The following is a 26,964-nucleotide window of genomic DNA, read 5'->3' as shown; positions in this document are numbered from 1 at the left end:
AATGAAACTTAAAAGTTTTTGCACAGCAAAGGAAACCATAAACAAGTTGAAAAGACAACCCTCAGAATGGGAGAAACTATTTGCAAGTGAAACAACTGACAAAGGATTAATCTCCAAAACATACAAGCAACTCATGTAGGTCAATATAAAAAAAACAAACAACCCAATCCAAAAATGGGCAGAAGATCTAAATAGACCTTTCTCCGAAGAAGATATACAAATTGCCAACAAACACATGAAAATATGCTCAACATCACTAAACGTTAGAGAAATGCAAATCAAAACTACAATGAGCATATTAACCAGCAATCCCACTACTGGGCATATACCCTGCGAAAACCATAATTCAAAAAATCATGTACCACAATGTTCACTGCAGCACTATTTACAATAGCCAGGACATGGAAGCAACTTAAGTGTCCATTGACAGACGAATGGATAAAGAAGATGTGGCACATATATACAAGGGAATACTATTCAGCCATAAACAGAAACGAAATTGAGTTACTTGTAGTGAGGTGGATAGACCTAGAGTCTGTCATACAGCGTGAAGTAAATCAGAAAGAGAAAAACAAATACCGTATGTTATCACAGATATATAGGATCTAAAAAAAACAAAGAAGGTTCTCATGAACCTAGGGGCAGGACAGGAATAAAGACACAGATGTAGAGAATGGACTTGAGGACACAGTAGGGGGAAGTGTAAGCTGGGACGAAGTAAGAGAGTAGCAGTGACATATATACACTACCAAATTTAAAATAGCTAGTGGGAAGCAGTTGTATGGCACAGGGAGATCAGCTCTGTGCTTTGAGACCACCTAGAGGGGTGGGACAAGGTAGGTGGGAGGGAGACGCAAGAGGGAGGGGATATGGGGATACACGTATGCATATAGCTGATTCACTTTGTTATACAGCAGAAACTAACACAACACTGTAAAGCAATTATACTCCAATAAAGATGTTAAAAAAAAAAGTCCATGCTACCCAAAGCGATCCACAGACTCAAGGCAATCTCTATCAAAATTCAAATGGCACTTTTCATAGAAATAGAAAGAAATCCTAAACTTCACATGTAACCACAAGATACTCTGAATAGACAATGAAATCCTGAAAAAGAACAAAGTTAAAGGCATCACATTTCCTGATTTCAAAGTATATTACAAAGTTACAGTAATCAAAACAGCGTGGTACTTGCATAAAAATAGACACACAGGCTAACAGAACAGAGGTGAGAGCCCAAAATAAATCCACAGATATATAGTCCACTAATATCTGAAAAGGGAACCAAGACTACTCAATGTGGAAATAACAGTCTCTTCAATAAATGGTGTTGGGAAAACTGAATATCCACATGCAAAAGAATGAAATTGGACTGCTATTTTACACCATGCACAAAAATTAACTTAAAATGAATTAAGGACTTAATCATAAAACCCAAAACTATAAAATTCCTAGAAGAAGATATAGGGGAAAACGTTCCTTCACATTGGTCTTAGCAACAATTTTTAAGATAGGACACCAAAAGCATAAGCAAATATCAATAAGTGGGAATACATAAGGTTAAAAAGCTTCTGAAAAGAGAAAGAAATAATCAACAAAATGAAAAGGTAACATATAAAACAGAAGAAAGTATTTACAAACCATAAATCAGATAAGGGATTAACATCTACAACATATAAGGCACTTACACAACTCAACAGCAAAAAACAAAACAAAGCAGAACAAAAAATCCTGATTAAGAAATGGGCAAGGGACCTGAATAGATATTTTTTACAAAGATATACAAATGGCCAACAAATACATGAAAAGGTGCTGAACATCACTAATCATCAGGAAATGCAAATCAAAACCACAATGAGGTATAATTACACACCTGTTAGAATGGCTATTATCATAAGACAAGAGTTAAGTGTTGGCAAGAATGTGGAAAATAGGGAGCCAAAGCGCACTGTTGGTGATGATGTAAATTGGTACAGCACTATGGAAAACATGTATGGAGGTCCTCAAAAGATTTTAAAATTAGAACTACCACATGATTTGGTAATCCCACTTCTGGGTATATATACAAAGGAAATGAAGTCACTATCTTGAAGAGATATCTGCACCCCTATGTTTATTGCAGCATTGTTCACAAAATCTAAGACAAATCTAACTGCTGACAGATGAATGGATAAAGAAAATGTGGTGTGTGTATATATATGTGTGTGTGTGTGTGTGTCTGTGTGTGTGTATATATATATATATATATATATATATAATTATTATTTAGCCATAAAAAGGAAGTTCTGCAAGGTGCAACAACATGGATGGACACTGAGGGCACTACACTAAGTGAAATAAATCAGACAGAGAAAGACAAATACTGTATGATCTCACTTATATGTGGAATATAAAATAGCCAGCTTTATAGAAGCAGAGTAGAACGGTGATTTCCAGGGGCTAGAAGTAGGGGAAATGAGATGTTGGTCAATGTGTACAAACTTCCAGTTTATATGAAAAATATACTCTAGGAATCTAATGTACAGCATGGTGACTACAGTTAACAATATTGTATATTTGAAAGTTGCTATGAGAGTAGAATTTAAATGTTCTCACTACAACAACAACAAAATTGTAATTACATGAGGTGGGGGATATGTTAACTAACCTTACTGTGGTAATCATTTTAATATATGTGTATCAAATCATCACATTATACATCTTAAACTTACACAATGTTATATGTCAATTATCTCAATAAATCTGGGGGGAAAAAAGGAACCCAGCAGTTCCTTACACACATAGTTGAAGGTTAACAAATATTTGTTGAATTTTTAAAAATTCAAAAAAAATAAATGAGGTATCAAACCACAAAAAGATATGGAGGAACCTTAAATGCATATTGCTAAGGAGTCAGTCTGAAAAGGATACATATGGTATGATTCCAACTATATAACATTTTGGAAAAGGCAAGAGTATAGAAACAGTAAAATGATCAGTGGTTACCAAGGGTTGGGGAGAGGGATAAACAGGTAGAGCACAAGGGATATTTAGGGTGGGGAAATTATTCTGTATGATACTATAATGGTAGATATATTATGTATTTGGCAAAAGCCATAGACTTGTACACCACCAAGAGTGGATCCTAATGTAAACTATGCACTTTAGTTAATAATGTATCAATACTGGTTCATCAGTTATAACAAATGTACCATACCAATGCAAGATGTTAATAATAGGGAAAACTGGGCATAGTAGAGGGTGGGCGGGTGTATAAAGGAACTCTGTACTTTCTGTTCAACTTTTCTGTAAACCTAAAACTGCTCTAAGAAATAAAGTCTATTAATTAAAAATATTTTAAAAAGGAAAGTATGACAACTATGTCCCATCAAATAGAGAATATCAACAAAGGAAATTATTAAAACAAAGAATCAATCAACAATGTATGAAGAATTTCAATTTCTTCACATCCTCCTCAACATTTGTCATTGTCTGTCTTTATTATTAGAGCCACCCTAGTGGGTGTGAAAGGGTCTCTAACTGTGGCTTTGATTTGCAGTTCCCTAATGACTATTTATGTTGAAGATCTTTATGTGCTTACTGGCCATTTCTTTATCTTCTTTAGAGAACTGTATATTCAAATCCTTTGACCGTTTAAAAAAATTAGATTCTTTGCCTTTTATTTTTGAGTTGTAAGAGTTTTTTATATATTCTGGATAGATGTCCCTTATCAGATATATAATTTGCAAATATTTTCTCTCATTCTGCGTATTGTCTCTTCATTTTCTTAATGGTATCATTGGTACAACAAACATTTTTAATTTTGATGTAGCCAATTTGCATATTTTTTCTTTTGTCGTGTTTTTATGTCACAGCTAAGAAAAAAATTGCCTAATTCAAAGTCATGAAGATTTACTCTTATGTTTTCTCTAAGAGTTTTATAGTTTTAGCTCTTACATTTTGGTCTTTGATCCATTTAGAATTAATTTTTGTGTATGGTGTAAAAAAAGGTTCAACTTTATGTTTTTTTGTATATGTATGTGGATATCCATTGTACCCACACCATTTGTTGAATAGACTATATTTCCCTCTTTGCATTTATTTGGCACTCTGTTGAAAAATCAATTGACCAGGGACTTCCCTAGTGGTGCAGTGGTTAAGAATCTGCCTGCCAATGCAGGGGACACAGATTCAATCCCTAGTCTCGGAAGATCCCACATGCTGCAGAGCAACTAAGCCTGTGCACCACAACTACTGAGCCTGTGCTCTGGAGCCTGCGAGTCACAACTACTGAGCCCATGTGCCACAACTACTGAAGCCCATGCACCTAGAGCCCGTGCTCTGCAACAAGAGAAACCACTGCAATGAGAAGCCCGCACACTGCAACGAAGAGTAGCCCCCACTCGCCACAACTAGAGAAAGCCCGCATGCAGCAACGAAAACCCAATGCAGCCAAAAATAAAATTAATTAATTTTAAAAAATCAATTGACCATAAATGTAAGACTTTATTTCAAGACTCTCAATTCTATTACACTGATCTATATGTCTAACCTTACACCAGGATCATGCTGTCTTGTTTACTACAGCTGTGTAGTAAGTTTTGAAATTGAGAATTGTGAGTCCTCCAACTTTGTTCTTCCTCTTGAATACTGTGTTAGCTATTCTGGTTCCCTTGCATTTCCACACTAATTTTATGATCTCCAAAGCTTTACTTTGAATACATATCAGTTACCCAGCTTCTGTGGATTGTAACTATACCAGAAGTCTGAAGTTACCACTAGAGGTACTAAAAAAAGGCTCACTTAACATCATCCCTTTAACTTTAATAGCTTAAGAAAGATGAAAATAATGTCCATGACTAAGGTGGAGGAAAAGTAGAAGTTTAGGGTAAAGCAGTCCAGTAGTATTTCACCTTGAAATCCAAGAAGCCAACAAGACCTAGAAGGGCTGGCAGTTAAAGAGGATTCAGGGAAGGTTTAAAAGGAGTATTCAAATCAATGTCTGAATATAAGGGTAGGACAGAAGAATCTGACAAAGGAAAAAACTATTAGTGAGTATACGTCCTATATTACAACACTTTTCTTTTTTAAAAAGCTTGTTTTGACAAGTCTACTTTACTATTAATGTTACATTTTGCTGTTTTAATGAGAGATTATGTTTTTGCATAACCGATTTAAAAATTCATGGTTGGAGGGCTTCCCTGGTGGCGCAGTGGTTGAGAATCCGCCTGCCGATGCAGGGGACGCGGGTTTGTGCCCTGGTCCGGGAGGATCCCACATGCCGCGGAGCGGCTGGGCCCGTGAGCCATGGCCGCTGAGCCTGTGCGTCCGGAGCCTGTGCTCCGCAACGGGAGAGGCCACAACAGTGAGAGGTCCGCGTACCACACACACACAAAATTCATGGTTGGAGTCTGAGTCTCAAGCAAAGTACATTCCCTTAATTTAGGCCATATGACTGAGGAACCAGTTTATCTATTAGTAGTATATCTAAACTACAGGAAAAGTAGCCAAGAAGGAAAAGAAAAATTAACCCTTAAGTTGTGAAACCCCAAACATCAAGATATAAAAGGGATGACAAGTGTGCTGCTTCTATCCATGATTAACTTTTAAGTATTCACAAAAATCACATAAACATATTCACCTTAAAAGATGCTGGTTTAAATCAATATAATATTTGAATTGTTTGAAGAGCATAATAAAGTATTCAGGAAACTAAGCTTAAATTACTTAACTTTTTTTTTTTTTGGCTCTGGCTCTTTTGAATGGGAGGATTTTACCCCATGGCCATACCAATTTTATATATCCATTTATTCGGGTGCTCACACTTGTGACAGTTATAAATTTGGCACTCATCAGACATTTAGTGCCTGAGCAAAATCCAATCACATGAGGAAGCAACACAGGTTGTTGACTTTATAACAGGTATTCTTAGACTTGGTTTGATTTTTGGTATCTGCTATTGACTTTAGAAATAGCATATGGCTTCTAAAGGTGAAGAAAAGGCAGGGTAAAGATTAATATTTCTTTATATGTAACTTTTCTACAAACTATTAGATTTAAATTATAATATCTCACAAACTCAGCGTAATAATGATGGTTGGGGGCCAGAGTTGACCTGTAAAATAAAAAATTACAGCAAAAATACAAGGAAATACTTCTCTTGGATATCAGAAGCTTATCTTAAAATAGGCTCCTGTTCATAGCACATAATTTTAAATTAGCACTAATTTTATTTTTAATAAAATTTATGATTTCCTAACATTGAAATAAATCTACTCCACACAGCCTAATTTATATTATAGTTACAGAAAACATATTACTTTATTCTTATTAAGGCAAACAAACACCAGTTGTGTGGGTTAAACTATTATTCTTATCTGCATTATTGTGTAGGATAAGGAAGCCATTACTTCTAATTTTAAAAACTTAGAAAGATAGGGCTGGTTATGAGAACTAATGAAACAAGTATGTTTATATATGCTTTGATAATATGTAGAAGATATCTGCCCTTCTAAACACTTCAGTGCATACATAGCTCAATTTCTACCTCTTCTTGACATACTATAGTTCCTATGATCCACTTATAATGTAGTCTCAAAGCATCAAGTAAAGGATCTTTAGCAGTATTTTCCCTCTTAGGCCACTTTGCTTAAAATTAAGCTAAAAGGGCCCATTTTTCTTTCATTTAGTATAGTTTTGAAAAATTACCATATCTGGTAATATTTCTTGAGTATATGTTAATAAAAAATTAAAAATTAATGTGTTTTCTAAGCATTTGATTAGAATTTTTCAAAACCTGTGTATGCACCCAGATTTTAACATAACTTAACAAAATGTGGAGAATTTTAATTGACATATTAAAAAATTTAGACAGAACTGGTACGTACGTACAATCCCAATTGTTTCTGGGAGCATTTGTTCTTCGTATCACATTTTGATGTACTCACAAGAAAAATTTCCTAGTCCTTCCTGTATTCATATTTAGATTTGTTGATTTAAATTTCTTTGAGATTTACAATAAAAAGTCTTGTTTTTTGTGTAAATTTTACCAGATTTGGTAAAATTACAGAATATAATTTTTTTCTTTTTGTTTTAGTATGCTAGGTATAGCTATAAAATAATGTAACTACAATTTCTGTCATTTAGAAATCAAATGGAACAAGCTCCTGTTTAACAAGCTCTCTCTTTACTATTTTAAAAAATGTACTATAAATAAAGCTAGACATATACAGATAATATTAAAACAAGTTAATATTCTTCCTCATTGCTAAGATAAAAATCTTCAGTGAAAATAGAATGTTATGACAATTTTTTAAAAATACATTTCCAAGCACCCAGTATACCAACTGGTATTTTGTACATATCTTTATTAAAACCTTTAAAATGGGTAAGAGAAACTAGAAAGCTTAGAACTTTGACATACATCTGAAAAGATGGTAACCATTTTGAAACAAAATCCTTTCTTAACTGCTGAGCATATCCAACTATTAGAGGCGCCTGAGAGTTTTCAGGGGAAAAAATTCCAGTTATTCAGGTTTAAGAGACACAGATAAATTAAAGGAGAAGGAAAGATAAGCAGAGCAGTACATCAAACATACAGACTGAATCCAAAACGGACTAGGACAGAAAAACAAAAGTGAGATAAGCAAGAATATGGGAGCAAGACTGATCAGATTTTACTTATGTCCTCACATCAAACTATGGTATATCCTGGGTATATATTTGAAGAGAATGAAAGATTAGTAAATTGGGGCAAGAAAACTCTTAATGGCCAACACGAAAGTTCTGTGTCTGGAACGGAGATACACATATTTTTTAAAATTATGTTTTCATTGTGCTTTTCTATTATCAAAGGAAGAGTTAGTCTTGTCAATCCTGCATTCTAATTGACTTAGCATAATATTTTCAGTCTCTGCTCTGGAGAAAGAAGTAAAAGCCTCTATAATCCAATCCAAGTAAAATAATATAGCCAGTAAAGCCAATGTTGATTTTTTTCTTTGAATTTTTAATTAAAATATAAGTAGCTATAATGTGATGTTTTATCAATCTATTAAAACATGAGATTCCTTGGCATTGAAAAAGAAAATTAATTTGAACTGAAACTATCTACATTTCCATAAAAGACAAACATCAAAATCAGGCTTTTAATCACCCTCTGCCTTCTCTAATATTTTACTAGTAAATAGATATGTCATTATTTTGCTTTGGCCTAGATTATGGAAATAAGGCTGACCTACTTGATGTTAAATAAAAAGACAGATTGTCTCTCTACAGCAATAAGAGGAAAGTCCTTTTTCAAGGCCTTATTTAATTCTCAAATATAGTTTGAGTTGTTAAAAGCCATGTTATGTGAAAGTACAAGGTGTGTATACATGATAAATAGCAAATACAGTCAAGAAAGATCAAATGATAATAATTTTTTTTAAAGTCTGAGTTCCTAAAAAAAGATAAAGTCCTTAATTCTCACTTCTGCTTTATGATGTGCCTTAGAGAATATAATTTCTTTGGTATTCATCTTTTAAAAAAACTCAACCTAAGTATAAACAGGAAAGGTACTATGAATTCCTTTTGAAAGTATGGACCACACAAAACACAAACCTTTTTATCAAAATGACTTGATTGCTAGATACTTACCTCTGTGCTAATATCATGATACTGAGTTGAAGCTGCCCCACACTTGAGCCTGAGTTTTGCCACCAATTGCTCAAATTCTTTAACTTCACTGAAGCGAAAAGCTGTTTTTCCTTTGATGCTAATGATGACAGATTTGCTGGAATCATTTGTCTTATCTATAGCTAAGACCTGGGGGATGAAAACAAATGAATCGCATTTTCCCTTGTTACTGACAAGGTCAGGCAAAATGTGTTTAGCTTATTTTTTTGTGGTTACAAGTTTTGGTCTGTGGTAGGACTTAGTAAGAAATAGACTTTGGGTAGTAGTTGTACCACTAATACAAGCAACCTTAGTGCAAGATATTTCACTTCTAAAGGAAAAGGTTTAACTAACATGTAACCTTTAAAAATGACAATACAAATGTAAAAATTCAGTGCTGCAATACGGACAATTGATTTCTGACTTACACAAAAGCTATCAATTCTATTCTTTCTGACCATGTGTATCAAATATGATAGTATAAATTTTGGTATCCATGTCATAAACATCTGAGTGATCATGCTCCATGTTCAGTCATCCCAAACTCTTATCTTTTTTATTAATTTTTAATTTTTTTTCTTTTTTCATTTTCAATAAGAGCTATAAGGCTCTTATCCTAGTACTCTTATCCTCAGGAATGGTACTCTTATCCTGAAGAATATAACTGGACTTAAAAATGATTATTTAGGGCTTCCCTGGTGGCGCAGTGGTTGAGAGTCCACCTGCCGATGCAGGGGACAAGGGTTCGTGCCCTGGTCCGGGAGGATCCCACATGCTGCGGAGCGGCTGGGCCCGTGAGCCATGGCCGCTGAGCCTGCGTGTCCGGAGCCTGTGCTCCGCAACGGGAGAGGCCACAACAGTGAGAGGCCCGCGTACCGCAAAAAAAAAAAAAAAAAGATTATTTAAAATTACTAAAAGGATGTTGCATATTGAGTTTTTAATAATTTACAGAATTAAAGGGTATTTTACTCTGCGAATGGTAACATTTTTGAACTAAAAACTGATATGTAACTAAATTTATTTTACCTCTCGTAATGGAATGATTACACTACATAGATTGCCATCCTGGCTAGCAAAGCAGATATAGTTTTCTGAGATGCACATTTTTCCATGAGTGTTGAAGTGGCTGAATGGTACCCATAAGAAACATTCATGTACTTCTTTCAAAGTCTCTTCTTTGGGCAGCCTAAAAAAAGCATTGAACTGCTCACTGTGGGCTCGATTTTCCAGACCTCTATAGGAAAGAAAAAAAAGGGGGGGCTCAAATGATGACGTCTAAAGTATACACATGTCCATATTGATTAACCTAAATGCACTGTAAAGCAGAATGATTAAGCACTACATGCTATGTTCTTCAACAAATTATGAAATGGAAGAAACACTGATTCCTAACCAATTTATTTTGTTTGTTCTCTTTTCCAATTTTGTATTATTATTAGTAGATTACAATGCACAACAGTTAGAGGTGATGTAGGTCTTCAAACCATCTATTAAAGGGTGATTTTCTGGAAGATTACTATATTATTATATATTCATAACATGTGAGTATGGCTAAAATCAATCTTGGCAGACAATAATTTTTACATCTGGTTATCAGAAAATCAAAAGAGTTACCCAGTTCAAACAAAATAAAATAATGAAAATTTATGGCATCACAATTTAGATGGGAAGACTAGTACATAAAAATAATATTAAAAGTAAGTGAAGCAAAAATGTAAATGAATGTTTAAAAAATTCAAAAGTAGAGGCAAGATAAAACAACACTGCTTGCACAGTACTGGGCACAGAATGGGTGTCAATAAATACAGATGACTTGTTAACTGATACATAAGTATATAAATAAAAAACAATTGCTTAAAATAGTACAATTTTTCTAGAGGCACTAAACACTTGCGCTAAGCAGCAATGCCATCTGGGGTAGTGAGTAAATTATGCACGTTCGAACTCAAAGCCAACAAAGTTAAAACTAAATTTATCCTTCCAGCATATACTATTTGAATATGTGGCAGCTCACCATGTCTTTCAAAAATAATTCTGATAAATATGAACAGAGAACCACATTAATTTTTACCTCACTTAAATTGTAATTTGGTGGGCTATTTCACTATTATTTAAAAGGATAAGGACTTTTTACATGAATGAAAAGATGTCCATGATACATTATCTTAAGGGGGAGAAAAAGCAGATTATAGAATAATATGTGATGTTTAGGTCCCCTCCATGCTTTTGGCAAATAGTTTTAATTCATGCATTAAAAGGCCTGGAAGGATATACGCTGAATTTAGCTATTGTAATACATATTTGTAAAAACAATAAGCCAAAGCAATAAAGATACTCCAGTTTATAAAAAAGTCATTTGGGGCTTTCCTGGTGGCGCAGTGGTTGAGAGTCTGCCTGCCGATGCAGGGGACACGGGTTCGTGCCCCGGTCCGGGAAGATCCCACATGCCGTGGAGTGGCTAGGCCCGTGAGCCATGGCCGCTGAGCCTGCGCGTCTGGAGCCGGTGCTCCGCAACGGGAGAGGCCACAACAGTGAGAGGCCCACATACCGCAAAAAAAAAAAAAAGAAAAAGTCATTTGGAGACTAAGTCTAAATAAGCTATTGTTCTTTTTAACTTACTAGAAAAAAGGATTTAGATATATACAATTTTCAATAGGCTCTTTTAAAACTGCACATAGACAAAAATGAATTTCCTAAACCTCATTTAAATACAGACTTGGTAATGAATAACTCATTGAGAGATGGCCTTTTAGAATATTTTAAGGGAAATAAAATGGCTAAACATGTTTGTTTATGGTGGCCAATCAAAACAACCTACAAAAACAAATGCCTCACTATAACATAACATAAACTGTATTTTTAATCCTTATAGAGTTCTTTTTATAAATCACGCACACTGGGACCTAATTTTGGTAATAAGGTGTAAAAAAATTCACCTCGCTGATCTATTTCCAGAAAAGCAGGAAGGCTCACAAAGGAACACTTATGTATATAGCTTTTAGGAATGGTTTAAGAATAGGCAAGAGGAACAACTGTACCCAAGTTAGGGCTATGTAGCAATCACACAATCATCCAGGTCACTTGTTCTGGTCTCTCCATAGGACTGCAGCTTAGGTTTGTCTCATTTACACTTTCCCATACAGTCTGTACCCTCATCCTTCTTGCCAGAAGTGGTTCTCACTAGCTATTTCTGGATCCTCTCCACCCTCCCTCCCCTTTGGCATACTCAGCTCACTTCAGTCAACTGTTCTGAGTGTTGAGCAGGATGAAATGGCTCTGGTCAGTTTCAGCAAACCAAATATAGTGGCAAACAGCTACCAGACAGATACATCTGATGCAGGCATTAATAATGATTAACATTTATCTAGTGCTTTATATTTTACAAAGTGCTTTCAAATGTTATATTGCTCATTCCTCACAAGTGCTCTCTGAGATACAAATGACTGCTGAGAAAATTGAGGTCCTGAGAGATTATGACTTGTCCCAGGGTTGCTCTACTCTCATTCTGAAGTGCATGTTCCATTGACTCTACTAACTTACCCTTTTAATAAAAAGTGAAACTGTCGGCGGCGGGGGGGCGGGGGGTGGGATGGTGAGAGAGGGAAATATTGGGAGTTTGGGATTAGCAGATGCAAACTATTATATATAGGATGGATAAACAACAAGGTCCTACTGTATAGCACAGGGAACTATATTCAATATCTTGTGATAAACCATAATGGAATGGAGAGGATACTATTTGTGAAATACACATGAATAAACTAAAAAAACCCACACATCTATGATTACGCCAAAGAAAAACTATCATATAACATAGAACAATTATTATTTTTTTTAAGAACAGTTAACTTTTAATGCTATTCAATGTTACCATTCTTTGGTCAAACAATACTTAAAAAGTAAATATTAATTAAGCTTTGAATACCTTTTAGTAATTTGTAGAGGATCATCAAGGATTGGGTCATTATCAAATGTTTCCTTATCAAAAATTCTTTTTATAGCATAGTTTGCCAGCTGTTCCATAAGAAGGTATGTTTGGTTAATATGCAAAAACATTGAAAAGTAGTGATTCTCTCCTTGGGAACACACATGAATACTCTCTGTCAGTATGACATTTGAAGTCTTTTCAAGTTTTGAGACCGCATCCCAGGAGATAATGAGTTTTACTGCAAATAAGAATTATAAGCAGATATGATTAAATTTCTCAATGTTGATTCATATTTATCAATCAGGTCTTTCAAAACAATAGTTAACCACTTGAAAAATGCTATGAACTAAGATATTTTAGAGTTCAAGATATTAGTTAAAATTTTGAAGCATAACAATGAACATACAATAATTGGTGATCCTAGGAACAGATATAATTTTAAATAATTTTTATCTTTTTCTGATTTGATATTTAAACCCGATATTAAATTTGATATTTCAATTTACACAATTATATAACCATTGGTGTAAAAGCTATACATGTGCTATGAACAGTACTGTTTGATTCTTCTTTGTAGCTGTGAACCATTAGGTACTATGATTACTACATGTATATTGTATGTTTAAAACAAGTATTAAAACATAGATTAAAGAAAGTAGGTAGTTTAGAACAAGTGAAAGAAAGGAGTCACATGCTAGATCACATCATCATTTAATATTCATTTTGTCTCCCACAATATGCAAGGCATTCTATACACATTTCTAATGGTTCTTATATTAAACAACCAGTCTTAGAAGTATTCTTTCCCTAGATGAAGTGAACTTTTTAATGTACAGTTTAATTACCCTTAATATCTATCCTATTACTTTATATGCAACCTAACACAACCAGAGTTGATAGGTCAGTCTGCAAGTTCAAAGTCATAGTAAGCAACAGAAACCACTTACTTTCTGATCCCAACAAAAAAGAATAGAAGCTCAGAAAGTTGGTGCTAAGATATAGCCAACCCTGACAAGGAACCCGTCCTTTCCAATAACTGCACGAGTAATAGGTCACTAACTTTTCCTGCTCTGGTAAACCAAAACATTTTTCAAATTTCAAAAGGGCTTCTCGAAATTTCTCAGGGTCATCTTCTTTTGCAAAAGAATGTTTTCCCTCTTCAGCAATTAATCCCTAAAGGAGACAAAATATTTTCTGAAAATTAGTAATTACCTACCAACAAAAATATCTCTCACATATTTAAACAATTAATTGAATAAAACCGTATGTACACACACACACATACACACACATGCATGTGCACACACATCTCTTAGGACAGAGGTGAGCAGATTTTGTTTAATTTTGTAATTAGGCTTTTTCTAATGCCTCACAAGGAGCTACCACAAATAGAGGTGCTAAATATTATTTTGATTGAGTGAAGGGTTCATTCAAACTGCAAACTCAAGAGATTCTGAAATGAAAATATCCCTAATAGCACTCACAAGGGCACCAAAGACTAACCGCTAACTTTACAATGTCTTTAGTTCTGATTCTGCTATTCATATATGTGCTTCTGCCAATCCTGAAAGGTGCCAGTAAAACAATGACCTGCCATGCAGCTTTGATCCTCAAATAAGAGGGTCAAAGACTTTAGTGTTCCATCTACAAAATATATCCATGCCACTTACTCTTATCTTTCCTTGTACAAAATTAGTAATATCTTCATTAGAATCAAACACAGACAAGGTCTTCATGATATTTTGTTCTAACCATTCCCAATGTTTGGTTATTTCTTCTCTGTTGGCTCCTGATTCATAATAAAAGAGAATGAAAGACTCAAAGAAAATTCCACACACAAAAAACTGCTCTTGATATTTATAAGCTTAGTTTTAAAAGAAATAAAATTATATTTGTTCATTTTCAAAAATGATCATCATAAAAGAAGAGGGATACTACATTTATTCTCTATTTCATCACTATATGTGGGTAGGAACACTATAAGTAGAAAGAATAAAATATTTAAGGAAAGCGGAGAAAAGTAAATACAACTCATGAGAAAAGATAAAATTCTGAAAACCAGGTGCCAATACTGGTGCCTATGGTAACCAGTTCTTTTAAGAGAATATATAGAGTACCGGAATATAAATATATATAATTTAATCTTTGGCCTTCAAATAATACAGTCAGTACTGTGCCTATCTGTGTGACTGAAAACAGCATGCACATGACAATCCTATGCACACTGTGTAAATGTGGATTTCAACTGTGGCAACTCTATCTCAGAAAGTATGAAGCCTTTGCTCAGAGTCAACTCCTTCATTAAAAGGTCTAGTCAACTTAAAGAAATTTTATGAAAGAGGTTAGAAATCCTGTAGCAAGGTTAAATCCTTGTGACCTCCTGCATCAGTATTAGGTGGTTTATTGAGGGTCAGACTAAATACTACACTTAGCTCTGGGTTGCTTTGGCTTGAAGAACATTTCAATATCTATCAATTTCCCCCTATAACCCATATACCTTTAAGATCTCTCTAGCACTGCAGATTATACAAATCTCATTCAAAAGAAATATCCTGACTTCTAAGTACGCTTTATGATATATGGAGAGTGATACATTAACAAATTTATTGACACTGCAAAATCGCCTATTTCCTACAGTTCAGTTAGAATTGTATTCATGTTTCTCAACCCATCATACCATGTGTAATATCTTTCTTTAATGAACAACAAATAAAAGCCATGGGGAAATTTTAAGGCCTTTATTTTGGTCCTTTAGGTATAAAGAAGCTTCATTAGTAGGTAACTACTATATTTCTGTATCAGGTTAATTTGGGGGAATAAGTTGTATTATCATCCACTCTTTTTAAGTAAAAAGGATATTTTTTTCTAAATAATTTCAACCAACCAGATTTAGAGTTGAGGTTATAGACATCTCATGATGTCAGCAGGTGTAATATCTTCTTCATTTAGTTTAAACAGCATTCAACTTAAAAGAGCCAGGAGAGGGCTTCCCTGGTGGCGCAGTGGTTGGGGGTCCGCCTGCCGATGCGGGGAACGCGGGTTTGTGCCCCGGTCCAGGAGGATCCCGCATGCCGCGGAGCGGCTGGGCCCGTGAGCCATGGCCGCTGAGCCTGCGCGTCCAGAGCCTGTGCTCTGCAACGGGAGAGGCCACGGCAGTGAGAGGCCTGCGTACCGCAAAAAAAAAAAAAAAAAAAAAAAAAAAAAGAGCCAGGAGAAAACACTCACCAGAAATACTAAAGGAAGTTTAGAGGGAGATGCACAAAACAAGCCACACATCTTAAAAAATTAATTGTATGCTGTATGTTCACACATATGAACTGTCCAGAAATTGACAGGCTTTTATTTTTTTAAAAAAGTATGTATACTTAAAAGAAGAGGGGGGAGAAGAGAGAAAGAATGAGAAAAAGGCAGCCTTTCAACATTAAAAAAGCCACAAATCTCGGATTCTAATTTAGACCAACATTGTAATGGCATCATAAAACAAGTAAACTGTCACTGTATTTTTCTTTTAATTTTGAGTTTCTTTGTTAGGAAGAACCATCCTAATTCCTTTTCTACCACAAAAGATATATGTGGAAGCATCTGAACCACCCCAGCATGGATGAATATGTAGCATTACGTGTAAGATATCCCTTCATATTTCAAGGATATGGTGCCTTTTGCGAGAAAGTCGGTGTGTAACTAAAAAAGGTTCAGATTTTTAGGCTTAAATTTTCTTAGGGATCAACCTTTAAGTTTTGAACTTGATTCTCCTCATCTGAGTTATTAGAGATGAAACAAAGTACTTCATGGGGGAGGTTCTCATCTTCCTAGCAGTTGGGTTAAGCAGGAGAGGTATTGGGTTGGCCAAAAAGTTCATTTGGGTTTTTCCATAAGATGGTATGGGAAACCCAAACGAACTTTTTGGCCAACCCAATAAGTTGAAGAAAGGAGTCATACAGCAGTAGCACTAAGCAAAATTTACTCAGGATCAGCACTGCTGGAACACATGCTTTAGGTCCCTCACATTAATGGATTAAAAAAAAATAATTTGTAGGGCTTCCCTGGTGGCTCAGTGGTTGAGAGTCTGCCTGCCAATGCAGGGGACACGGGTTCGAGCCCTGGTCTGGGAAGATCCCACATGCCGTGGAGCAACTGGGCCCGTGAGCCACAACTACTGAGCCTATGCGTCTGGAGCCTGTGCTCCGCAACAAGAGAGGCCGCGATAGTGAGAGGCCCGCGCACCACGATGAAGAGTGGCTCCCGCTTGCCACAACTAGAGAAAAAGCCCTCACACAGAAACGAAGACCCAACACAGCCAAAAAAATAAAAATATACATAAATTTAAAAAATAGAATATTGTATTTAAAAAAATAAAATAATGTGTAATCCTTCTTAAATAAATAGATATCTTTCTAGTCTCTCAAACAGAGCTGCACATTTAACTCGTTTCTAAATCAAAACAACTGGGGAGATTCTATTCCCATATAAGTCATTACAGAGTATTGAGTAGAGTTCCCTGTGCTATACAGCAGGTTCTTATTAGTTATCTATTTTATATATAGTAGTGTATATATGTCAATCCCAATCTCCCAATTTATCCCTCACCCCGCCCCCGTTTCCCCCTTGGTAACCATATGGTTGTTTTCTACATCTGTGACTCTATTTGTAAATCAACTATACTCTAATAAAAATCAATTTAAAAAAAACAAAACAACTGGGGAGTATAAGTAAATTTAAATATTCAATTTCTTAAGATCCTTATTTGTTTGAATTCCATGTTTTAAAAATCATACTCACCACAAGCAATTGACAGGTAAACTTGAGAATCTGGTGTCTGGTGTAGGATGCGAAATGGAGCTACTTTAGCAGTGGAGTCTAAGACTGAATCAAGAGTCCCAACCAGAAGCCCTATTGTAATAAAGAGACTGTTGAAACAAGGATTTTACAAGAGATAAAATCAATATCGCTTCATATGACTAACAACCAATGTTTTTTTTTTAAATTTCTAGGCCAAAGCTTCCTTATAGAGATTTTTCTTAAAGAAAAAATATACTCAAGATGAAGAGATTATGCTGCTCCAATGTCAGTAGTTCTTGAAAATATTATCTTTCAATAAAAGAATAAGTCAGGTTCAGTTGTCTAAACCTCATGATATATTTGCAGCACTTATTTACCTCCTTTACAAGGTTGTGTATAGAGCAGATAAAAATGTAAATTCTGGTACCAGAGATTACCTAGGTTTGAATCCTGGCTCTGGTACTTACTTGTGTCAACTTGAGCCAGTTGTAATTACGTTTTCTTCATCCTCATTTGTAAAATAAGGGGGTAAAAATGGAGCCCACCACAAAAGGTTGTTGTAAAGATGAAATGAGTTATTATTACACATAAAACACTTAGCACAATGCTTAGCACATAGCAAAAGACTCAGTGTTAGCTAATACTATTATAAGAAAACAATGGATATTTAAACAATATAAAAAACCTTGATTAATTAAAATGCTTAGGTAAGGGGAATTTCTTTTTAACATTTAATTTCTCAATTTGGAATTCAAGGCTTTGATCATTTAGCTTCTTCAATTTAATTATCTGATATTTCCTACTCCTCCTTAGAATAAAGTTTGCTGTTTTCTTAAACAACTAATTTGTCCTTTAAAATCGTTGCTAAGCAAGTCTCTTTCTACCTAGAAATGCTAACACAAATCTTGTAGCCCAGTCTGGCTAATCCAAATTCTACATTTTCTTCAAGACCCAATTCCCCTATGAAATCTTCAAGGGCAACCCCAAGCAATTATGCCTTCCCTTTTCTCTGATTACTTATGGCACTTAAAGTCTATATGACACAACCTAGAATTCTGATTATTAGGCTAGTTATTACAACTACTTTCTAAGTGCTTCATGTGTATTTATCTTACCTCCTTATCTAGACTATTAGTTCTCTGGAGACAATAACCATGTCTTCTACCTCTGGGTTTGTATCCCTAACTTTCAACATATTGCTGGACACAACAGGAGCAAAATTTGTTGACTTAACTGTATCAGTGAGATGGCTGAAATACATAAATCTACCTTCCTTTTCTGGAAGCTTTGATTGGTTGACTGTTTGTTTTACTTTATGAGGCATTCCTCTTTTATTTAGCATACAGACTTAGAAAAAATAAATCAATTATAAAACAGGCCTTTGTCTATTTTCCTATCTTTACCCACTTAAAAGGAGTTAAGACTTCAAGCAAGCTTTGAATGAGAAGATAGGTAGGTTGGCAGATGTGAGGTAGGAAGTTATTATAAGCATAGAGGGAGGTAATTAGAAGAGTAGGAGATAGAACAAAGAAATAAAGAGAAATTTGGCTCAGCTGAAAGAAAAGGGTGGGAAAGTAGATGTAGGAATTGGTAAAAAGTAAAAATAGGGGTCACAAATGCAGCATAATATCAATTAGCAATCTTACAGAGGGTTTTGATAGTGGGGGCCAAGTATCAAGAAAGATTTTGGCAATCACAACACGTGCAGCTTATAGAAAGAAGAAATTATCTGGGACTTCCCTGGTGGTCCAGTGGTTAAGAATCCGTCTTGCAATTCAGAGGACGCCGGTTCGATCCCTGGTCGGGGAACTAAGATCCCACATACCGTGGGGCAACTAAGCCCGCGTGCCACAACTACTGAGCGTCCGCCTGCCGCAAACTACAGAGCCCACACGCTCTGGAGCCTGCACGCCACAACTAGAGAGACGCCCGCACACCGCAAGGAAGAGCCCACATGCCGCAACTAAGACGACACAGCCAAATATAATAAATAAGTAAAGTTTGCATAAAAAAAGAAATTATCTGATATGAAAAAGCTATAATATGAATTGAAGACTAAGAAAAAGAAATATGAACATCCAAACAAATATTATGAAAGAGACAGTACCGGGGAAGAGAGAATGGGAATGAAGAGGAGAGACAGAGGAAGTGATTATATATCAGCTAATAATGAGGGAATTACTGAAGGGCTTGGAGATAAAAGGCAAAATCTATCACTTTCAGAGTGAAAAAGTGTAAGAAATTGGAGATCTGGCTAAGAGATCAAGGATAAGGTAAGAAAAGTGGAAGTTGGTGAAAGATAAAGAAATAAAAGTGGGAGCTAAACATATGCAGATAGCTTCTTCAGAGCAATGTAATTGAAATTATTCAGGAAATGGAAAAAAGGAGGATGTTCTCAGTTTGAAGATGGGAAAGTGAAAATACTAAAATAGATAAAAGAGTAGTAGTAAAAAACAACCAAAAGAGGTAACTATCTTCAGGTTGAAAAAATGGAATCAAGTGTATGAATGTCTGTTTATATAAATAAACATGCAATAACTTGACAAAACTGTCAAAATAAAGGAGTTCAAATAAAAGCATTCATTAAACACAGCACTGTTAAAGCTGCTGGATTTGGCTTCCAAGAATTTAAGTTCTAAAAAAGCTTTCATAAACATTTTTTCAAATTTGTGAGGAGAATCATTTATTTCATGTTTACCACATTTTAAATAAAAGTAGCTCAAATTCTATTTCCTTCTTTATATACCCTAGAAAAAGCAGTATTAGAAGAATGGGAAAAAGAACAAAGAGGTAAAGAAAAGTTTGGCTCAGCTGAAAGTTAATAGTGGGAGTGTGGATGTGTGAGGAGGCAGAAAGGAAAGGAGACGCCACAGATAATCATTCCTGAGTAACATAACAATTAGCTCTTTGATAGAAAGTTTGATACTGGGGACAGACAAAGTGGTCAAAACCACTGGCAGGAAAGGTCATTTTTTTGCAACAGAAATGTTTGCAAGATTATAAGTGCTTTACACTACGTAGAAAGGAAATTGTTCGGTTTTTGTAAGTGCTTTAAATCAGGCAGTTAGTGTAAAACCATGCAAACAAATAATTTGGAAGCTAGTGCTAGAATACATTTCTAGTCACTTGGGGAAGTCTTCCAGCGCAGTAAGCTATAATCATCATCAAGCCCCTGCAAGTCACTTAGGAATTAATATGTGCCAGTGTCTGGGTTCTAAAAGTACAAGAAAACAAGCAGACAACTTTGGGTTGCTTTTCCATACACACAGAGGTTTATCATCTGACAGCCTGAATATCCAAGGTCATGAATCAGCCTACATATGGGAAGTTCTATAGCAATATTAAATTGGGAACAGAATAGATACGGTCTCTCAGCTGCATGACAGAACAAGAGATTTTAAAATATCAAGAAATTCAAATCATTCTTTGAATGTCTATAACTGAGTAAGGTATCAATGTTCTAGACCCTATTAAAGGTCTATGTGGTTTTGGTAGCATCCTGACATATAAGTAGCAACAAACTTCTTAAGGAAACTCATCACCATAAGTGATATGAAATACTTTATTAAATGACACAGCAAGATAACAAAAAAAGCAAGGTTCTGTGATTTTAAAAAATAGGCAATTTACAGGTAATGACTATTGTTCATGAACCAGTTATTTGGATGGATAGAGATAGAGCATCACTGATGTCAGAGATGAAAAACACCCTAGCATGTCATGTAGTCCAACCACCCATACATTCATCTGTTCTATGGTATCCGTGATAGAAAGCCTGGCTTTTTCCTGTAAACTCCAGAGTTCTCCCAAAGCAGCCTACTGCATTGGTGGGAATTTCTACTAATTAGAAAGTTATTTCTAAAATATTTTATGGTTGACCCTTGAACAACACAGGGGTTAGGGGAGGTAACCGCCACACAGTCAAAAATCTGAATATAACTTCATAGTCAGTCCTCCTTATCTGCGGTTCTACATCCTCGGGTTCAACCAACCGCAGATCATGTAGTACTGTTGTATTTATTGGAAAAAAAACCCCACATATAAATGGACCTGCACAGTTCAAACCCCATGTTGCTCAAGGGTGAACTGTATATATCCAGATGTTATAATCAGGGCTGGCTTTATGAGCTTGTGGCCTGTCCATTAAGGCCTCATGCTCAGAAGGGCCCTGTGCTTGCTTTAATACGCTACTGTCACCCATCTTAAAATTCTAAATTTTTGAACAAAGAGCCCTGCATTTTCATTTTTCACTGGGCCACACACATTAGGTAGCCAATCCTGGTTACAGTGGTTATCTCCAGGCAGCAGGATGATGGGTGATCATTATTTTCTTTTTTACACCTACACATATTTTCTGAAATTTTTACAATGAACATTTTTTAACCCTTAAGATAGAAAAATGAAGGTATTTCTTATACACTTAAAAAAAAAGAAAAAGAAAGGTCTTTCTCAGGATAAATAAAATGCTATTCAATACTTCCTTGCAACTTTGGGGCAATACAAAACATATGCTCTATTCAATATGATGGGTCTTCAAATATTATTATTATAGTTACCTTGTCTCCCCTTGCTTATTCTTCTCCTCGCCTACCTTAAAATGTACCTAGTTCTTTCACCAGTTTGTTGCATGAGATTGTCTGGGACTCTTATTATTTCTTCTATCATTCTCTTAACATACCTATTTGTCAAAGTCTCTTATGAAATGTGTCACTCAAACCTGAATACCAGGTAAGATCTGAACAAATGCAGGCTTTTTATATTGTGGGCTACATGGTTCTATTAATGCAGTCAAAGATCATACCAGCTTTTTCAGTCCCTATGTCATATTATTATCATACTAAGCTTGTGATCAACTAATCCACTGTGATCTTCTTCGCAAACATAAGCACCAACCTAGGTATTCTCTGTCCTGTACAGCTGATTTTTTAAAAAACCTAAATGCGGTTTACATTTACCCATGATAAATTTTAGCTCACCGATTTTAACTGAGCATTCTAACTTGTCCAGTTCTATCTGAATCTTGATTTTATCTTCTATGATAGTGATTCTCAACCCTAACTGCAAATTTGAATCATTTGGAGGACTTTTAAAAACTCCTCAAGCTCGACTTTTAAAACTACTAAAGGCTGGAGATTCTCATTTAATTCATCTGGGACAGGGCCCGGGTATTCTGTTTTTTTCCTTAACTTTGTATTATAAAAATTTTCAAAAATAGAATAATAAACTAAAACTTCTATGTGCCCATCACATAACTTCAATAATTATCAACATTTTGCCAATCTTCTATCATTAATCCCTCCTAGAGTATTTTAAAGTAAATCCCAGATATCATATCATTTTACCCATAAATACTCCAGTGTCATTTAGTTTGTTTTAAAAGGTTCTCAGTTGAATCTAACATACGGCCAGTGTTGAGAAAACTGATCTATGGTATTAACTGTCCCTTTCCATTTTCAGACACCTGCAAATTTGATAAACATTTCTTTTTTATATTAGGTTAATGATAATGATGAACAAGTAGGACCAAGAGCTGAGTGTTGGAGGAAGGGCCACTATAAAAGAGCCAAAGCTTGAAGATGGTACTCATTATCAATGTGCTAGTTTAGTACACTTTCATTTGACAAGTGGCTCTTTCTGCTTGTAAAGTAGATTGAGGACACTGTGTAAGGCAACACTGCTCTAGCTACAGGAGTCATTAAAATGAACTTCCTAATACAAACAAGACTTAATTTCCATTCTAAGTAAAATGTTAGATTATAATTTGGGGCCATAGAAATGATTACTGGAACTTTATAGTGGATTCTGTATCTTGCCTTAAGTTGCCGTATTTACAAAGTCAAACAAGTACACCTTTACTGAATTTTTTATAATCTCAAGTTCATTAAAAGTTGATGAACAAACTAATTAGTAAAATGACAACACACTTAGTAGGAAATACATTCAAATAGGAGAAAGTAGTGTTCTCAGCAGAGGTTGTAGGTTTTCCTGTTTCTACTGCTTTTGCTGCCAGTTCTAAGTCCTTAAAACAAGACTGTGAATGCTTATTTTACAACTATCCAATAGCCACAGCTGACATTTTGAAAGCTGCCAACTTTACAGTAAGAGCTTTGGAAAACTTAATAAAAATAACTCTTTTGTCCTGTTTTCCCTCTCCCTGCATTTTTTTTAAAGATATTTACTTGAAAACTAGATATACATAAGCTCTCCTTTCCTTCCCTAACTGAAATTTTTGTTTCATTAAAGGATTTAGAATTTTTTAAAGGTAAGTAACTGATGACATAAATGGCAGATTACAGTGTCATGGGGGTAAAAAAGCATACATGAATTATTAATCAAATCCAGCTATACTTCTAAAGATTAAAACATAGAGAAATATGAGAATTGTTACCATCTTTATTTACAGCACCTTAATACACTTCAAGACTTATGCATCACCGTACAAAATGAGTAGCCCTCAGAAAATTTAAAAAAGTACAACATCTGAATTCCCAGGTGCAAAGCAAAAAGCAAGTGTGGCAGCAAATGAAAACTCATACATAGCACAGTGCTTTAAAATCATTATTTAGAAGAACTAAAGCTGGCCATGATTTTGGTTAGTTTAAAACAAGAGGAGAACTAATGATTAAAACTTCACTTTTTTATACTGGAGTGAGAGAGAAGAAAACAAGACCATCTAGGCGGGAATTGAAATGGCAGTGGAGACAAAAAACAACAAAGGTTTAATTCTCAGGTCCCTTTGATACTCTATCTCCGGTTTTCCGGGTTTTCCTCTTCTATAGATGAGGAACATTGCTCTTCAACAACCGTTTTGGTTGCTAAGGGCACTATATCTTGAGTCTCATATTTTCAACCACAAATAAATGAATCTGGAGTACTTGCTGTGTCCCCAACAACTGCCATCTTTTGCTTTTTCACTACCATATTATTCCTCCCACTTAGAATGTCCTCCCCAGTTCTCTCTACCAAACCACAGCCCAGATATTGTTGGTGCTGAGAGATGGCTGATTTAATTTTAAAAAACAATTCAAACTGGCTTTTGGCAAGTTGCTCCACAGATGTCACACTGGGATTCTGCCACCAGAATACCACCTATTGTTATTAATCACTGCTTTTAGGAAATCTTTGTATCATTTAACAGGACATTAGATAAGCATACTTTACACCAGATATGGTCCTGGAAAATTGCTTTGGGAGTTTCAAATACTCCTCATGCATGACTATTTATAAGCCACTCAAACCAGGCTGATATTATTATTGACTACCCCAATAATTACATATTTTGCTTGCTTACTTGTTTGTTATTTGTCTGTCCCACCAGATTATAAAGTCTGTGGGGGTAGAAACTATTTCTGTTTTATTCACCACTGTATACCCAACACCCAGGACAGTAGCCAGCTACTACCCATTTCTCTGCTTCCCTTCACAGTGAAATTCCCAGACAGAATTATGTATATTCACTCTGCTCTCAAAAACCTGCTTGGCTCATATACTCTAGTCCCTCTGGTCTCTGCGCATAGGTTACCTTAAAGAAGTGTTTCTACACCAAATTTATCTAAAATACCAATCCCCTCCCCTCTCTATTACTATACCTTACTTTATTTTTCTTCATATCGTTTACTGCCACCAGCCATATATTATTTGTTTATTTGCCTCCCTCAACTAAAATGTTAGCCCCATGAGAATGGGGATTTTGCTCTGCTCACTGCTGTTATCTCTAGCACCTAAAACAGTGCTTGATTTTTAGAAGACACTAGGTAATTATCTGTTGAATGAATGTATCTTGTAACATCACATTTAGGATTTACTCTTACCTGTTGTGCTCATATAGCAGCAGCAAAAGGTGAAAAACTGGGCAGATTTTCTAACATCAAGGTAATATAAAATCCATGTCATAGCTGTACAGCAATATGGTAGACATTATAGTGCCCTTTATTTTATTATTTTTTAGCTTACTTTACATCTATACTCCTTCCACAACTGTCCACCAGAAACACAGGCTTTCACCAGCTGAATCATTTTTCTTCTTCAAGTAATATGTTTTGAAAACTGTAACTAAGATAACTAAAGTTATACATACTCTTCAATACCACTAAGACAAGTGATGCTTATACTTACATCTATAGAAGCACTGTTTGAGAACTTCTGGGTTTTGGGAAATTGTAGATCAAAAAGAAATTCTGTCCTGCTATTTTATTTTAATTGCTGTATATTACTTTGATTAAAAACCAGAGATGCAGGAATTCCCTAGCGGTCCAGTGGTTATTACTCCGTGCTCTCACTGCCGAGGGCCCGGGTTCAATCCCTGGTTGGGGAACTAAGATCCCAGAAGCCATGCGGCCAGAAAACAACCAAGAACACCATAGATGCATAGGCATTATCATACCAAAATTCTTGAGTGATTAACTGTCAGTGTTTTGATTTTGTAGTGATATCACTGCATATTGTATATACTCAATGTTACTACTCCAAATCAATTTCTATATACAACATGGGAAAAGTAATTACTAGGGAAAATGGTACAACTATAGATCCTCATTTGGTCTTCGGGTAAAGAAAATGGCACTTAACATCTCGTACCTTCATTAATAGATAAATGAACGTCAAATGTTTATACAGTTGCTCGCAGGTTTCAAAACTCATTTGACTCACATAACAATGCCATGAGATAGGGAAGATAAGTTTTGTTCCCATTTTACAGATGACAAAACAAAGCCTTCATAAAACAATTACAACTGAATAGACACATAAAAATATTAAAGAAACAGGGAAGAAAAAGGAAGCAGGGTGAATGGGGTAAGTGGAATCACTGGACTAGGTAGTGTATTCAAGCATTTGTGGATTTTAGCTTGTAGTTGACTTACTAAAGAAAAATCTCATAGGGTAACCCCTGGGGAGGGCAAATCACACTGTGCTCAGTTCCCTCTCTGGGACATTTTGATACAGGTGAAATCAAGTAAAAAATTACCTTTAAAGATCTCTTTGAATGATATAATAAAGAACAACTCTGTAGGTTTTGAAAAATGAAGGATGGTCAGTATGATCACATTTAAGTCTTGATTTTCTTTTCATTAGAACGACATCTACTTGACAGCAAATATTAATTTCCTATTTACATTATAAATCTCCAATATCTTAACCAAAAAAAAAAAAGAAAAGAAAGAAAGAAAGAAAAGAAACCAAACTAATTGCATACAAACTACATCGTTATTACTTTAACGTAACTCTTGAGGATTGAGGATTCAGGACCCTAAGGTCAACTGGAGTGGTGGTTTCCAGCCTATGCTTAAGGGAGGAAAGACTCCAGCAGCAAGCAGGGGAGGGGAAAGGGAGAGAGAGCAGTGTATTACCAGGTATCTGAAGAAAGGCCCAAAGCTTATAGGTATGCAGTCAACAATCCTTCCAATGGAACAGGATAGAAAGCCCAGAGATAAACCCACACACATATGGTCACCTAACCTTTGATAAAGGAGGCAAAAATATACAGTGGAGAAAAGACAGCCTCTTCAATAAGTGGTGCTGGGAAAACTGGACAGCTACATGTAAAAGAATGAAATTAGAACACTCCCTAACACCATACACAAAAATAAACTAAAAATGGATTAAAGACCTAAATGTAAGGCCAGACA

At 35.3% G+C, this 26,964-nt stretch overlaps 1 protein-coding gene across 2 annotated transcripts in view; it reads right to left on the bottom strand.

Annotated features, from left to right (window-relative positions):
- Positions 1 to 26,964, bottom strand: part of TBC1D8B (TBC1 domain family member 8B) — a 90,080-nt gene that overhangs the window by 57,096 nt on the left and 6,020 nt on the right. For both annotated transcript variants that reach the window (XM_055081576.1, XM_024128102.3), the window contains exons 2-7: positions 17,339 to 17,449; positions 14,230 to 14,348; positions 13,507 to 13,732; positions 12,557 to 12,797; positions 9,658 to 9,865; positions 8,614 to 8,781 (exon numbers count right to left, since the gene is read on the bottom strand). In XM_055081576.1, the coding sequence (XP_054937551.1) occupies positions 8,614 to 8,781; positions 9,658 to 9,865; positions 12,557 to 12,797; positions 13,507 to 13,732; positions 14,230 to 14,348; positions 17,339 to 17,449 (1,073 nt within the window). The remainder of the gene's footprint in view (positions 1 to 8,613; positions 8,782 to 9,657; positions 9,866 to 12,556; positions 12,798 to 13,506; positions 13,733 to 14,229; positions 14,349 to 17,338; positions 17,450 to 26,964) is intronic.

The sequence above is a fragment of the Physeter macrocephalus genome, chromosome 21, assembly GCF_002837175.3.
Source record: "Physeter macrocephalus isolate SW-GA chromosome 21, ASM283717v5, whole genome shotgun sequence".
Taxonomy (NCBI): domain Eukaryota; kingdom Metazoa; phylum Chordata; class Mammalia; order Artiodactyla; family Physeteridae; genus Physeter; species Physeter macrocephalus.
The sequence above is the reverse complement of the archived record's forward strand: the minus strand, read 5'-3'. Positions and strand labels throughout refer to the sequence as shown.